Source organism: Chiloscyllium plagiosum, unplaced genomic scaffold (assembly GCF_037043375.1).
Source record: "Chiloscyllium plagiosum isolate Xiang-an unplaced genomic scaffold, Cpla_swu_hap1 HiC_scaffold_7, whole genome shotgun sequence".
Classification (NCBI taxonomy): Eukaryota; Metazoa; Chordata; class Chondrichthyes; order Orectolobiformes; family Hemiscylliidae; genus Chiloscyllium; species Chiloscyllium plagiosum.
This window is the reverse complement of record NW_028270145.1, coordinates 31187438-31200948: the sequence shown is the minus strand read 5'-3', so window position 1 is coordinate 31200948 and position 13511 is coordinate 31187438. Positions and strand designations below refer to the sequence as shown.

The following is a 13511-nucleotide window of genomic DNA, read 5'->3' as shown; positions in this document are numbered from 1 at the left end:
GGGACAGGAGCAGTGTGACCATCAGCCAGGCTATCCCCTGCCATAGTACATGAGCAGATCCACTCACTGAGATCAGGGCCCACATTTCTGGGGGGCCAGCAGCAGGCTCCAAATACTGTTCAAAACCTCACCTTGGTTTAAACTCTGAACAAAGACAGCACAAACCTCTTGTCCTGGACGTCCCATGTCACCCTTAAATCCCATAGGTCCTGGTCGGCCAGATTCACCCTGAGATTAAAGAAAGGAATATGCTAAGGAATTGCTGGCAAGCACAACACAGAATGATCAACAAGAGTCATTAGTAATAACTCTTGTACAGAGTTAAGAGTACCACATTGATAGTTCAACACCAACTTTCTCATGGGCAACAGGCAGTGGGTCATAGATGGCCCAAATCCTGAGAATACGTTCGTCAACAGGGGAGACTGTGACCGATTGTTCCAAATCTCTCTAACGCGGAGTCGAATCTCAGCACCTCAAACTACTTACACCCCTCAGTTAGCCATCCCCACGCTGACCAGATACTTACACAAGCAGAACTGCCTCCCAAATGTCAGAGGTATAAACATCTTAACAAATCGGGAACAGAGGGCAAATTTAAATACAGAAGAAACCGCCACCACTTCTAAAAATCCACAATCACTGAGTGACATTGTTGACTCTTACAACCGCCTTCTTGAATTTCTATTAAAAATGTACTGCTAATAATTTTGGCTAACATTTGAGCACATCCGCTCCCAGAGAGTTTTGTGCATCTGGTATGCGTTATGCTGTTCAAAATTCCAAAATGGTTTGGTTGCCATGGTTTCTGGTCATAATTTGCCTACAGTGCTGTAAATCATATCTAAATACAAGAGAGAGATCTATTCTTAATAGGTCATAGAGGTGGTGTCGGGTACCCTGGGGGCAAGCGAGGATTCTGGTCCATTTTATGTGTGGCATGCCTTACGCAGTCTCACCCACCCCATCCCCCCTCCATGATATAATGAGGCACAAGGCCTAGTTGAATCAGGGGCTTGTTTGAAATTATTCTGGACAAGTGCTGACTGGTATAGCAGCTCACATACCATTGACAACTCCCACCTTCAATGGGTTTCAGAGTTCTGCTGTACAGTGAAGCTATAGTACAATAAAGGAACAGCAATGTTGGAGATCTGAAATGACAACCAGACAGCTCTGGAGAAACTCAGCAGGTCTCAGCGTCTGCAGAGAGGGGGAGAGAAAGCAGAGTTGATGCTTAGAGTCCAGCTCTGAAGAAGGAGCACTGAACTCAAAATGTTCCTCTCTCCACAGACTGGCTGGGTTTCTCCAGCACTTTCGGCTTTACGTTTCGGGCCGCGCTACAACTTTCTTCCCTTGGCCGCCCCATCAAAATCAATTTCCCGGAGGAAAAGAGCAGGAGTCCGCAGGGATTCGGAAGCCTGCTGGAAAGGCTTTTCCCAGAAGGAAGAGCCAGTAAAAAGGAAGAGCCACCATGGGATGGCACGCGCCAAGGACCCCGGTTTGATTCCACCCTCGGGCGACTGTCGGTGGAGTTTGCACATTCTCCCCGTGTCGGAGAGGGTTTCCTCTAGGCGCCCCGGTTTCCTCCCACAGTCCAAAGATGTGCAGGCTGGGTGGGCTGACTATACTAAACTGTCCATAGTGTGCAGAATGGGTGGGTTAGTCAGGGGAAATGCAGGGTTACAGGGATGTGGTCGGAGATAGGTCTGGGCTAGATTGTCTTTGGAGGGTCAGTGTGGTCTCAATGGGCTGAATGGCCTGCTTCCACATTGTAGCGTTTCTATAATACTTGTGAAGAACACATGCTGGTCTTATATGCTTCAAAGCAGTGGATGGGTACATTCATTTCCATACATTATTGGGATTTTTTGTGTTTTTCTTTTCCGTTAGGATTGGGTTGGGTTGGGTTGCAGCAGGGCAGGAGAACGAACTCTGGTCGATGAGGAAGTTATCTATCTAATGGTGTTAGCGTACAGCCTCCATTTTCCTCACCACACATTAACGTCGGGTGGGAACCTGAAACGGTAATGCTCATTTGCAAGCCACAGTCAGTGGGATGCGCTGGTGAATGAGGACAGCTCCCATCTGATTAGCCCTCTACTCCAGTGAAGGCTGCATCAGCCAAGAGTATACTTACTGGTTCACCGCTAACTCCGGGAGGACCCTCGTGCCCTGGCTGTCCATTGGACCCGACGTCCCCCTGTACAGGGAAACAAGAAGGAAAACACATCATGTTGCTGCAATTTATACCAGAGCCGAACCCCCACTCGCTCTCCTTCATTATCTCTCCCTGCCTTCTGTTATCCTTTCTGAAGAATGACATAATGCCAAAGAGGAGGGAGGAAGGAAAAAGGCTTCTCTCTGTTACAGAGATAGTGGTAACCTCACCTGGATTAATAAGCTAACAACCCAGGTTAACACACTGGGACACTGGTTCGTTTCTCACCCCGGAATTCAACACAAGTCACAGCAACTGGGAAGCTATCATTGACTGTTGTCAAAATGCACCCAGTTCACAGATGCCCTTCACAGAGGGAAGTCAGACCTCCAGTGCACACGTGGCTGACTCTGAACTGTCCTCTCGAATGGTTGAACAAGCCAAGGGCAATAAGGGATGGGCAACAAGACGTTGACCAGGCCAGCGGCACCCACACCCCACGCAAGAACACGAGGAAATGGAATGGGCAGGCCCTATTTCTGACCAAAGGGTGGAATGGTGACATCCATCGCCAGCTCCTTAGCACCTACATTGCTAACTTGTTAAAAGTCTGTGGCAGCCAGGCCACATGTTCTTTGAGATACCAGAATGGGAACTCCCACTCGACCCATTATCCAGTTATGGAAACACGAAGGATGGATGAAGGCCGAATGAGATAGCAGCAAAGGGAATGGTCAGCCATAACCTGTGCGATAGAATGGCTGCAGGGGCTGAAATGGCTTTCCCTGTTCTTTACCATCAATTCTTTCCAGTTCCTCTGAATATTCGTTACCTTAGGTCCCCTGTCTCCTCTTGGGCCTTGAGGACCAGGCAGCCCTGGTTCACCTGGAGGACCCTGGGGAATAGCAGAAGTGGGTTACAAGAACAATTCAGGCAAGTATCTTGGACGATGCAGTATGATCATTGTTTGTACATCCGTACATCAGATCGTCATTAGCCCAGCGCTTTCCTACCCCATCTCAGTATTGAACATGTCAGGGTACTTGACTCAGATTATTTGGGGAAATTTCCGGAAATCGCACAAATTGCCTCTCAGAGAAACCCAGCACTAAAACAATTAATGGTTGAATCTGCGGTGGGAGGTTTGGACTAGACTTCAGCATGGTAGCAGGAGTGGAAAAGCTTGTGGGGGCCTCATCTTAATCCTTTCATTTTCTATTCCCCTCAGAAATTGACCACTGCTCCTCTGCAGACCTCCCACAAGCCCCTTTGCAGGTATAAATCTCCCCTGGCTTGGATTCGGTTGGAGTTGAGAGGGTTGGGAGATGGATCTCATGGGGCATCTAGGGAGGTCATGCATAGTTACCTCCCCACAGCCCTTTACTCAGTGTTGGAGAGATGAATAGTAGAGTTTAATCTCAAATGGAACAGAGTCTTGACAGCTCCAACAGGAAATACCCGTTTTCAAGCCTTGGTCTCAATCCAAATTATGTTTACGCTTAAATGAATGGATAGGTGTGACTGGGAAGGGGTTGGTCGAAGCAGATAGCACCTTTTATGTACAATCAGGCAAGATCGATTTTCCAAATGGAGCTTTCTAAGTAAATGTTTCCTACAGAATTGTTTAAATTCCTCCAGGCAAGACTTCTAAAAACCACGGCCATTAATCCATCTTATAAATATATCCAGTGCGGCATGTGTTAGACAGCGCTCTGAGGGTATTAGCAAACACACATGGAGAAATTCGCTTTTGTACTTGTTCTAAAAAAACAGTTGTTTCCAATTGCTTATGGGAATGCACAAACCAGCGTACTCTCAGAGGTAATTAGACTCCTTTGGCTACATATCATGAATAAACTTCACAATTTCTTCAGAAGACAAAGATTTGTTCTTACTGTCAATTAAGAGACTTCCAGAGAGTCCCTGCCAACTAACACAAGGCAATACACAACAAATGTGCAAAATCTGACATTGAATTATGGGAGGAACTTAACATAGAGAAAAGGACAAATCACTTTTGCAAACAGAAAGTCAAATGTTTTTGACTGTCAGTGTTTATACGGTTCTCTATGTCGTATTACGCAAATATACCAGGGATTGATTGAGTTGATCCTTTGGTCAAAGGGCTCCTCCAAGTATGCAAAAAAAAATTCCAATTACCTCCTCGCCAACGTCACCATCATCTCCCGGAGGTCCCTATGGAGGAAAACGAACATTCATCAACAGCAAATCGTGCGATTAGGAACTAGAAAAGAAAGAACTGACCTTCCTGTTTGTGTGCGGCTCTTACTAATTGTGGTCCAATGATGGTTTTTGCTGTCCTTTTTATCTACACCCTCTTCCCAAGTCGAGCCTGATCAATAGGCCTGTCCACAATTCCTCTAACGGCTGTAAGCACTGGCATACCAGTTGTAGGTCAGTTACGGCAACACAACTCCTTTACAATGGACCCACCAGACTGGACAGTCATCCAGGCTGCATGTCAACCCAGCATTCTGAGCAATGGGGGCCAGTATGGTGATGTCCACTGAGGGCTCTAACTCTGAGACACTTGGGGGCTTAAGCTCATCCCTGCTAAAAATCAACTTATTTTTATATTGTTACCTTTTATTCTGACCATGTCGGTCATAGAGTTGGTCAAAACTGTATCAACGACACTACAGGATCTCAATGTTTGGCATGGTGGGTTTCAAATTTCAATTCCACCTCCGCCCTCCCCTCTCTTCAATCCCCACACCCCCACCATTCCCTAAATCCCCTGTTACTAAAGATAGGGTTCATTAGTATTAACAACTCCCCAATGGCCAATGGTGATCAGTACAATCGCATATCATCAGTCAGACAACATGCAGCTCTAACCCTGGAAGATCACAAACACAAGGCAACGTTGAGCCAGGATTCTCCTCTCCATGGCAACTCAGGAAGTTGAAAAGAAGCATGTTAAAAGGGGAGAAGTTACTTACTTCATCACCTCGCTCCCCGAGATCTCCGTTACTTCCTCTGGGGCCTGGATTTCCCTGTGAAACATCAATCCGCCATATCTCAGTGTTTGCTGCAGTTCAACACCGTAACAATCCTAATCATTAGTTTAGCAACCTTACAAATCTGCTGCTGAATATTCCCTCAAAGGCCAGGAGTGAAAGCATGAGCTTCAGGAGGTTGTAAATCAAGAAAGGAAATGACAGTGTCATAGGGACCGGGCCTACTTTCTCCTCCTTGTTAACCAATCAATTCCCTTCTGCCTGAGCTCTCAGTCAGAGACCCATCAGCCCTTGGTATTTAACACTCAGGGCAAAACTTCAGTCTTAATCTGCTCCATACTGGCTACTTGCCAATGACAAGAGACATGAAATGCTTAATCCTCATGCTCTCAATGCCCCCTCACTAACAGCAAACTGTTCACTACACAAATAGGGGAAGAACGACAGGACGGTGAACAAGGCGTTTGGCACGCTTGCCTTCGTTGGTCAGATCACTGAGTATTAGGAAATGAGATGTCTTGTTGAGTGGCCATATAGGACATTGGTGAGGCCCCTTTTAGAATTCTGTGTGCAATTCTGGTTGCCCTTCTACAGGATGTTATTAAACAGAGAAAGGCTGTTGGCAGGGTTGGAGGATTTGAGTTATAAAGGAGAGGAAGGGTTTTTTTCCCCCTGTGGCGTAGAGGCTGAGGAGTGACTTTATAGAGGTTTATAAAATCATGAGGGACATAAATAACATGAACAGCCAAGGTCTTTACCCTAGGGTAGGGGAGTTCAAAACTCGAGGGAATTGGTTTAAAGTGAAAGGGGATTGATTTAAAATGGACCTGAGGGGCAACCTTTTCACACAGAGAGTGGTCCGTGTATGGAATGAGCTGCCAGAGGCAATGGTAGAGGTGGGTACAATAACAACATTAAAAGACATTTGGACAGGTACATGGAGAGGAAAGGTTTAGAGGGGTATAGGCCAAACACTGGTAAATGGGACTAGTTCAGTTAAGGATACCTGATCAGCATAGATGAGTTGGACCAAAGGGCCTGTTTCCTTGCTTGTTTTGTGCAATACAAGGCAACATGGGATTTTGGAATCTTCCCCATTGCTGTCATCAAGGGCCCAATTTCAGCTCCACTACGATATTGCAGAGGCAAGTGCAGTCTCAACTACATGTCTCTGTCCTAACAGATCAGAGGATCCCACATACTCTCAGAGAGAGCAGACATACTCTCTCTGAAACAGAACATCAATTCAGTGCCAATTAACAGCACTTTTAAGCCATTTTAAGCATATTCAAAGTGACCAGGCAAGAGGAATAAACCAGCCCCAGGTTGTACTGTATGAAGATCATAAGAAGCAGGGGTAGGAATAAGTCATTCACTCCATTGGAATTTCAGGAATTTCTGACGAAGAGCTTATGCCCGAAACATCGACTCTCCTGCTCCTTGGATGCTGCCTGACTTGCTGTGCTTTTCCAGCACCACACGTTTCGACTCTGACTCTCCAGCATCTGCAGTCCTCACTTTCTACCTGACTTGAAAGGCCAGCCTCTCTCAGGAACAGAAAGAACAAACCTTATCGCCTGGTCTGCCAATATTTCCAAGTCGTCCTGGTTCCCCATCTAAGCCGGGTTCACCCTGTATAAAGAATCAAACACACAGTTATTTCATAAGCAGACCTTTGTTTTTTCTGATTTAATCATTGTGCATTTACAAAGTAGGTTAGCTTCACACGACATGCTGTCAAGCTAATTTGTTGAATTTATTCAATCCAGAGAGCTAAACCTGACTTCAACTGGATCACTTCAAGATGGGAGGCAAGACCCCATTAATGTTAGTTAAGATCACAAGGATCTGGACTAGTTTGGGTCACCTAAGTGGTCAGCAGTGAGATATTTTCCATATTTTATTCCTTGGAATGGGATCAGCTTTTAAACAACATTCTTCAATTAATGCAGAGAGATCCACAATGTAGCAGACAGTCTCTGTGCTGTGATACAGAGGTCAGCTATGGGACATGTCTGGATAGGTAATGCATTGCTTTCTGACTGTTCCTGTAGCTAATAAAATGGTTCTGTCCAAACGCATCGCAAAGGCTCAAACTGACAGCAGTGTGAAGTGAACACAAGATGATTATGTCAATGCCCTGCTGTACCATCCAACTCGGGATTTCTATTACCTTTTAAAAGCTTCCTTCACATTATCGACAATCTCTAAGCCTCTCAATATCTCCAACTACACCCTCATTCTCAAGCTTGATCAATAGGCCTGTCCACAATTCCTCTAACGGCTGTAAGCACTGGCATACCAGTTGTAGGTCAGTTATGGCAACACAACTCCTTTACAATGGACCCACCAGACTGGACAGTCATCCAGGCTGCATGTCAACCCAGCATTCTCACAGCATTTTCATTATCCCATTCTCAGAATTTGATCAGCTCTACTCAGCCTCCCTTCAGCTGGGTGGATTGGGAAAGCTGGACAGTGGTGGAGCGGAACGTGGGTGACACTCAGCAATTCCATAACATTTTCACACAGTGGCTTGGCATGAAAGCAGTCACGCCTCTAACTGTCCCGCGTTAAAAGACGTTCAAGATCCTGTAGTTTGCAGCTTAGCAAATCGCTCCATCAGTGCACGCAACGGCCCTATCCTCCGTCGGTTCATTCAAATTAGGTTTATTCTCATGTGTACTCAGGTTACAAAGGAACAGGCCTGGTGCCCGGGAGCAAGCAAGGGTGGTGTAGAAAGGGCTGTGTAACAATCTCCCCAAGGAGATCTCTCATCCTTTAGCTTCATCCCCAGCATCTCATGGGGGTTAAGGTACTGGGCCCATGCTGTCAATGTGCACTCAAATGGTGGAAGAATAATAGTGAATCCATGACCACAAGGCACTTGGGGTCCCCCATCATCACTAGTGAAGGAATCAAAGGACTCAAATTTAAATAACTTTGCAACCAGATGAGGTCAGGTTTTAGGCAGCTAAGACAACAGTTGATGACTGATCATATGGAAGACATTGTTTTCCAACAATATGCATTATACTCCTCTTAGAAACATCGTACCTTCTGTCCTTTACTTCCAAATGGGCCTGGATCACCCTTGAGGCCCTGGAGTCCAGGTGGTCCCTATGAGGGAAAAGATTTCAAAAAGATTTGCAGTCAATTCCTCTTTTGCTTTTAGATGACTGGAAAACTAGTACCACACTTCAATTTCCACTTGTTTAACTCAATGAGAAATAGGAAACACAGCAATATTACTGAGATAAATCCAGCTGGATTTAACAAGATTATAAACTCCATTTTCAGGAGGTTTCATCACGTGATCTCAATGCTCAACCTCCAGCACATACCTATTGGTCACCTCATATGTCCATCTTCATAAAGCAGCCAATCAGAAAGTGAACAGAACTTGATGACCTAATAGAATGATTCTTGACTTTGACCACCTCCTCATCTTTGATATTTCAATAGTTAACAAACTAAACACAAATTTCACATACACTTTTAACATTCCTATGGTTTTTCTTCATGCAACAGTGCCCTGGATATTAATCTCCAACTCCTGGTAACACTCGGGAAATCCTGGAGGTCAGGCAACTCTCATATCAATGTGTAAATGGGTTCTTGCTGTATTTCTGAGCACAATCCTTCTTTCAGATACAAGGGCTTGAGATGCTGCTGCTTGACAATGTTGAACCTTAAACTTCAAGATGGCTTCCCAGTCTACCACACAGAGGAGGATATACCTTCTCTGTGGACAGTCAGTGTGGGCCCAGTGAACTCTGGGTAATGTTTGGTGTTCAACAGATGGGAGTTATCCCTGGGAGCTTAAGTATGTTTGACAGGGCTTGAGAGCATGACAGAGCAGACTTCAGTGTCTGCACAGAAGTGTGAGATATGATTGAGCTTTTTGGGATGGAGACATTAGCCAATGGTGACTTTGCAAATGTCAATATGAGTCTTATATCCTAAATGAATTGATGGAGGAGCGAGACAGACTGTACCCTTCAAAATTCACATTGCCCAAGGGATGGGTCTCTCTATGGGGCAGTTAATAGTCGAGTTGTTTTCCCCAAATTGGCCAATTAGTCCCCATAGTCACAGTCAATTTAAGCCTGGAAGGAGATGGAGCCTGCAGTTCAGGCAAGGGGCTGTGGGTTGGGAGCCCAAATCTTGAGGTGGGCTTCACATTTTAAAAGCATTCTTCTGTTGTTAAATGGTCACAGGAATCAGGACACCATTTTGGGAGGGATAACAGCTGAGGGCAAGGATGTGCACCTTACAATTCTTAACGGCATCAAGGGATATGGCATTGAGCAAGATGATCCGCCATGATGTAGAATGGCAAATCAGGTTCAAGGGGCCAAATAGCCTACTCCTGCTGCTATGTTCCTTTGTTTCAAATCCTGCCTATAGTGTTGGTTCTTTGGTCTGCCACCAGGAGCCCACATTAAGGCAATTGTCCTAGTCCCTAACACCTTGAGGGGACCAATGGCTGACTGCATCATTTCAGCTGCCCTCTGGCAATAGGCCTTCATAGGCCAATTAGCCAACTGCTTGCCACTTGTGGTACATACCTCTGTGGCAGACGCTCCTCCATGCAAATTGCCAATGGGATGGGGCACAGGATGGAATTGACACAAAACTGAAATTGGATGGAATTGGCACAAACTCGCCTCCCTACCCAGAATCCACCTGGAGGGGCATTAGTCCTGTGCACGCTCTCCGGATTATCAGCCCCAGCCAAAAGCTGTTTTACAAACCCAGCATGGCCCAACCTTTCCTGTCACTGGGGCAACACCCAGATGTCAGACAGGGGCCTGGATCACATAGCACAGCATTGAGGCCTTTATTCACAGGATTGGAGTTCAACTATAGCATGGATGCTGCTTTTAAATTCCCCCACAGGCAAAGAAAACGTGATGGGCGGGCAAGAGAAATAAAGTAAGTATTTCCCAAATCCCACAGATGTTTCCACAATAGAACAAAGTAGAGTACAATACTTACAGGAAGTCCTGAAGATCCAGCACAGCCTGGCAGACCAGAGTAGCCAGGTTCACCCTGATCAAAGAAAGAGCATGAAAAGATTCAACACCGTGTCATAATAAATGTTTAAAAAAACAAAATCGCTCATTCCTCATCGCTAAGCTGGACCTAACCTGTCAGACCGCAGTTGGTGAACGATTTGAATGACACTTGAAGGTTTTGTCATGATTTTTAAGGGTACTGACATTTTTTATGCCGATTTTGAATTTCCAAACAGCAACGGTGCGACAGGGACTGCCAATTCCCTCAGATTGGTAATTCAGGTCTCCGGATTTCTAATTGCCACTCTATCACGTGTCACTTATTGCACAGCGCTCAGCAGGATCCCAAAAGAGTAGTGAGCTGAAAGGCCAGCTCATCTTCGTGTTAGCATGTCGGCAAAGCTTCTTATTCTTAGGCAACGGGATTCCCTAATGTTCGTCTGATTTAACCAGCAAGACACTGGTTTAACATCTCACACTGAAGAATGGGTTTACCAGTAACGGAGGACTCAGTCAGTAGCAGGTGAAATTAGCTTCAGTCCTGAACAGAACAACTGGGCAGATGCAATTGCAATTTCTCATTCCAAGTCAAGTGGACCACCCCTCATTATCTAATGTCTACAAGAGGACTTTTTCTTGTAAACCCATTCACAGGATGTGGGTGTCACTGGCTGGCCAGCAACTAATTACCCTTAAGAAGGTGGTTATGAGCTAATTTCTTGAATCACTGCAGTCCTTAGGGTGTAGGTAGACCCACAATGCCCTTAGCAGGAAGTTCCTGGGTTTTGATCCAGTGGCACTGAACAAATAGCAATATATTTCACGGTAAAATGGTGAGTGTTTTGGAGGGGAACATGTTGATGACCCTCCAAATACTTGCAGTGTCCTTGGATGGCAGAAGTTATGGGTTTGGAAGCTGCTGCCTAACAAGTCGTGGTGAGTTTCTGCAGTGCGTGTTGTACGCAGTACACACTGCTGTTACTGAGTGTTGGTGGTGGAGGGAGTGGATGCTTAAAATGGTAGATCTGGTGCCAATCAAATGGGCTGCTTTGTCCTGGATGGTGTCAAGCTTCTTGAGTGTTGTTGGAGCTGCACTCACCCAGGCAAGCAGGAAATGTTGCCACTGACTTGTGCCTGGTGGATGGTGGACAGGCTTTGGGCAGTAGTGGGTTAGTTACTCACCGCAGTATTCCTAGTCTCAAAAACCTGCTGTTGTAGCTGCTGTATTCATATGGCGAGTCCAGCCCAGTTTATGGTCAATGATAATCCCCAGGATGTCGATGGTGGGGGATTCAGTGATGGTAATGCACAGGAAGATGTTAAATATTTCAATAGATGGGCAGCTTAGATGGTTTTCTTATTGCGGGTGGTTTTAAGGCTGATTGGAATGTTAAACTGGTCAAATGCAATTGCAACATTCCACTCAATCCCATGGGTACCCAGACTGGGTTAGGTTGAAATATTTCTCTCCACTTATGCAATTGTTCTGATTCTGTCGTCCTAGAAACACATTTAGGTAGATTCTATGGTTGACAGAATTGGGAGGATTATAACAGCGTAGGAAATTGATATAACACACAATATGATGCGTGTTGTGCATCATAATACTACACAAACACTTATCTGGCCTGCCTAGAGAGTAAAGAATGCTGCTTGATAGTCAGTGGGCTGACCTTATCATGAAATGCAAAACATCAACAAATTTAAATCACATTTAACTCTGAAAAGGGATCTATCAAATGCAAATCTCTTTCTCTTCAGCTCACAGTCTCTTCTACAATCAGGGCTGCTTTTAATTAATGCATCGATGGTGAACCCGGTCTGTAAACACTGACTGGGCCTCACCGACAGTCAGTGGTTCTCTCAGAATGGAAACATTCAATGCTTCAATAGTTCTTCTCTCTTACCTTCTGACCGTCTTTCCCATCTCTTCCAGGGAATCCCTTTGCACCCTAAAATCATCAGGCAGAGAAGAATGAGATATTAGTGAGTGGTGTACAGGATAGACACTGGAGAAACTTCCAAAAAAATTCTGACTTTGTAGAACCCAAAATGATTCAAATTGCTCTAACCTTGGATCCTTTGTGTCCTCTGTCACCCTGAAAAACAAAAGACATGATTCAGCAACTGTATCAGTGTAATTGTTAACTGCCATTTTATTTCATATCCTGATGGGTGGAACACTTTGCCATAGATACCAACTCTCTCCAGATGATATAGGCCCCTCTCCCCTGCCAATACTGAGTTTCCCCCTCCCCCTGCTGATACTGAGCTCCCTTCCCTCGAATTTTGGGATTCCCTACCCCTGGTGATAGTGGATTCTGCTCTTTCTCTGGTGATTCCAAACTCTCACCTTCTTGGTAATGTGAATGTCCCCTCTCCTATTAATGCTCAGACCGTAGCACACCTCCCTCTGTCCAGTTAAGGTCAATTACAAGACCTTAGCCTTGAGTGAGGGCAGGATTTAGTCTCTCTGCCTGGTGGAAACAGGCTGGCATTGGTCTGCAGATGGCAGTGGTTCACCCTTAACATCCCCTTTGCGTTAGCACTTCCATCGTCACCTTGGGCAGAAGGGTGGGCAGAGGTGCTGTCTGGTTTAGACCAAGCCCCTTCGTAACACGGTATACATGAGAGTATCACATGGCAACCTGGAGGGCAAATGAATGGAGCAGGGACAGAATGAGGCAGGCACATCCCTCTTCACTGGGAATTTCATGAAGGAACCATCCTCACTACCTGCTGCACTTGTAAATCATGGAGACAGGGAACTACTGGGCCAATGCGGCCTGAAGAATTGGTCATTGTATAAAGACCCCAATTCGGGTTCATGAGAAAATAGAAGCACGCAGCGCAGAAGGTGGCTGTTCGGCCCATTGTACTATTCTGGCTCTTTAAAAGAAGTCCTCAATTAGTCCCACTTCCCTGTTATTTCTTCATGTACTTGCTTTCCAAGTGGTTATCCAATTCCTTTTCTGTAAATCACACCTGGCACTCCATCCCACTTCATAACTGGGTGCGTATTTTAAAAAAAACTTTTCTCTTTCCCCAACCCTTCTGTTATTCACCTTAAATCTGTGTCCTCTCATTAGAAACTTATTCACTGTCAACATCCTAAAACCTCCTCAATCTCTTCCCTGCTCTTTGTTTTATTCCAATTTATACTTAGAATATAGACTAGAAACTCAGACTGCTATATATGTAGAAAGATTATGTTTTATGTGCTCTTTAACGTCTGTAGTGAAAGTTCAATAGACACTAAGAATGAAATTGTGATTTTGTGATTAAAATCAATTGGCAGCCTTACCTTTGGACCACGCTCTCCTTTGTCACCCTGTTGGTAAAAAAAAA

The 13511-nt window shown here is 45.2% G+C and overlaps 1 protein-coding gene across 1 annotated transcript in view; it reads right to left on the bottom strand.

The window, feature by feature from the left end:
• col6a1 (collagen, type VI, alpha 1) overlaps positions 1 to 13511 on the bottom strand; it is a 55421-nt gene that overhangs the window by 27227 nt on the left and 14683 nt on the right. The window contains exons 11-21 of the mRNA XM_043693331.2: positions 13468 to 13494; positions 12236 to 12262; positions 12071 to 12115; positions 10144 to 10197; positions 8200 to 8262; positions 6712 to 6774; positions 5125 to 5178; positions 4322 to 4357; positions 2994 to 3056; positions 2141 to 2203; positions 166 to 228 (exon numbers count right to left, since the gene is read on the bottom strand). Of these exons, the coding sequence (XP_043549266.2) occupies positions 166 to 228; positions 2141 to 2203; positions 2994 to 3056; positions 4322 to 4357; positions 5125 to 5178; positions 6712 to 6774; positions 8200 to 8262; positions 10144 to 10197; positions 12071 to 12115; positions 12236 to 12262; positions 13468 to 13494 (558 nt within the window). The remainder of the gene's footprint in view (positions 1 to 165; positions 229 to 2140; positions 2204 to 2993; positions 3057 to 4321; positions 4358 to 5124; positions 5179 to 6711; positions 6775 to 8199; positions 8263 to 10143; positions 10198 to 12070; positions 12116 to 12235; positions 12263 to 13467; positions 13495 to 13511) is intronic.